Source organism: Panthera onca, chromosome D1 (assembly GCF_046562875.1).
Source record: "Panthera onca isolate mPanOnc1 chromosome D1, mPanOnc1 haplotype 2, whole genome shotgun sequence".
Classification (NCBI taxonomy): Eukaryota; Metazoa; Chordata; class Mammalia; order Carnivora; family Felidae; genus Panthera; species Panthera onca.
This window is the reverse complement of record NC_138348.1, coordinates 14397930-14399745: the sequence shown is the minus strand read 5'-3', so window position 1 is coordinate 14399745 and position 1816 is coordinate 14397930. Positions and strand designations below refer to the sequence as shown.

The following is a 1816-nucleotide window of genomic DNA, read 5'->3' as shown; positions in this document are numbered from 1 at the left end:
TGGAACACTGAAGTAATTATTGTAGCATTTGGATAGAATCAGTGGAAAGCTTGAAGATATGCGGGGCTATGTTCTGTCCACATCCACATATTTTTTTCAAAACACGGAAATTCTTGCGGTGCCTTATAAATGCTGCCTTCCTTGAGCCTGGGGTTGAACATCATAACTATCAAAGTGTTATCGCCTCTAATGTTTTACATCTGATCCTCGCTTTATAAATTTGAGTGCTACATTTAGCTGCATTGTTATATTAACCCCCTGAAAAAGGGCAGATCTTCAGAATGATGGAACTGTGAAAAATACATGTGGTCTACAACAATGTGGTGTAGTTTTCTGTCTGTTCCCTAAATTTAATTGGAGTTCTGCCACTCAGGATCAATTTCAAAACCGAGCTCATCACTGGTAAGCTGTGCGATCTCAAACGAGTTCCTTAACTTATATATGCCTCCCCATCCTTAAGTAAAATATGAAGCTCCTTGTTTTACGATTCACAGTGCTATTTGAAGATTTCAATCAATGCATTTTAAGGTTTTAGCACAATGCCTGCCACGTGATAAGTGCAATAGAAATGCATGATCACGATCATCATTGCTACTGTTTTTAGTATTATTTCAGATTCTTCTCCAACCACAAGCATGTTGCTCCTGGAAGGAAACCACAGTACTGGAGCCACATTCACCCTCTTGGGCTTCTCAGAATATCCGGATCTGCAGATTCCCTTGTTCCTGCTATTCCTGACCGTCTACACCGTCACTGTGGTGGGGAACCTGGGCATGATCATGATCATCAGGGTCAGTCCCCAACTCCACACCCCCATGTACTTTTTCCTGAGCCACTTGTCCTTTGTCGACTTCTGTTACTCCACTACAGTTACCCCCAAACTGTTGGAGAACTTGGTTGTGGAAGACAGAACCATCTCTTTCATAGGCTGCATAGTGCAATTCCTCTTGGCTTGTATATTTGCAGTGTCAGAAACGTTCATGTTGGCAGTGATGGCCTATGACCGCTTTGTGGCAGTTTGTAACCCTCTACTCTACAAAGCTGTCATGTCCCAAAAGCTGTGTGCATCGTTAGTGGCAGGGCCCTACTCATGGGGTATAGTCTCTTCCCTGACACTCACCTATTTTCTCCTGACATTGTCCTTCTGTGGCTCTAACATCATAAATAATTTTGTCTGCGAGCACTCTGTCATTGTCTCTGTGTCCTGCTCTGACACCTACATTAGCCAAGTGCTTTGTTTTGCCATCGCCATGTTCAATGAGGTGAGCAGCCTGGTAATCATCCTCACTACTTATATTTTTATTTTTGTCACTGTCATAAAAATGCCTTCTGCTGGTGGGCGCCAAAAAGCCTTCTCCACTTGTGCCTCCCACCTGACTGCCATCACCATCTTCCACGGGACCGTCCTGTTCCTTTACTGTGTACCCAACTCCAAAAACTCATGGCTCATAATCAAAGTAGGTTCTTTATTTTATACCGTGGTGATCCCCATGCTGAACCCTCTAATCTATAGCCTCAGAAACAAAGATGTGAAGGAGAGTGTCAGGAAATTAATTAATCACTCAATGCAATTTTGTCAAAGGTGTGCATTTTCAAAAGAGATTTGATTTATTATACGGAGAATTACTCAATGCTTCTAGTAGAGGTGACAGTTCAAAGTATTTAGTCAATTCACCACATTTTGAAATCTACTGTTGTAATAAACCAGTTATTTGATCATTGATTTCTGGTCACTTCAATGTTTTGTAAAAGAACTATGAGCAACAGGTAAAGAAACTTGGTGTTGTGGGTTGAATAGTGTCCCCCCAAATATCCA

The 1816-nt window shown here is 41.8% G+C and overlaps 1 protein-coding gene across 1 annotated transcript; it reads left to right on the top strand.

The window, feature by feature from the left end:
- Positions 1–635: 635 nt before the first annotated feature.
- On the top strand, positions 636–1607 carry LOC132660682 (olfactory receptor 5D3-like). The gene has a single exon (XM_060604467.1). It carries the CDS (start codon positions 636–638, stop codon positions 1605–1607), a length of 972 nt encoding a protein of 323 aa, XP_060460450.1.
- The last annotated feature ends 209 nt before the right edge of the window (positions 1608–1816 follow it).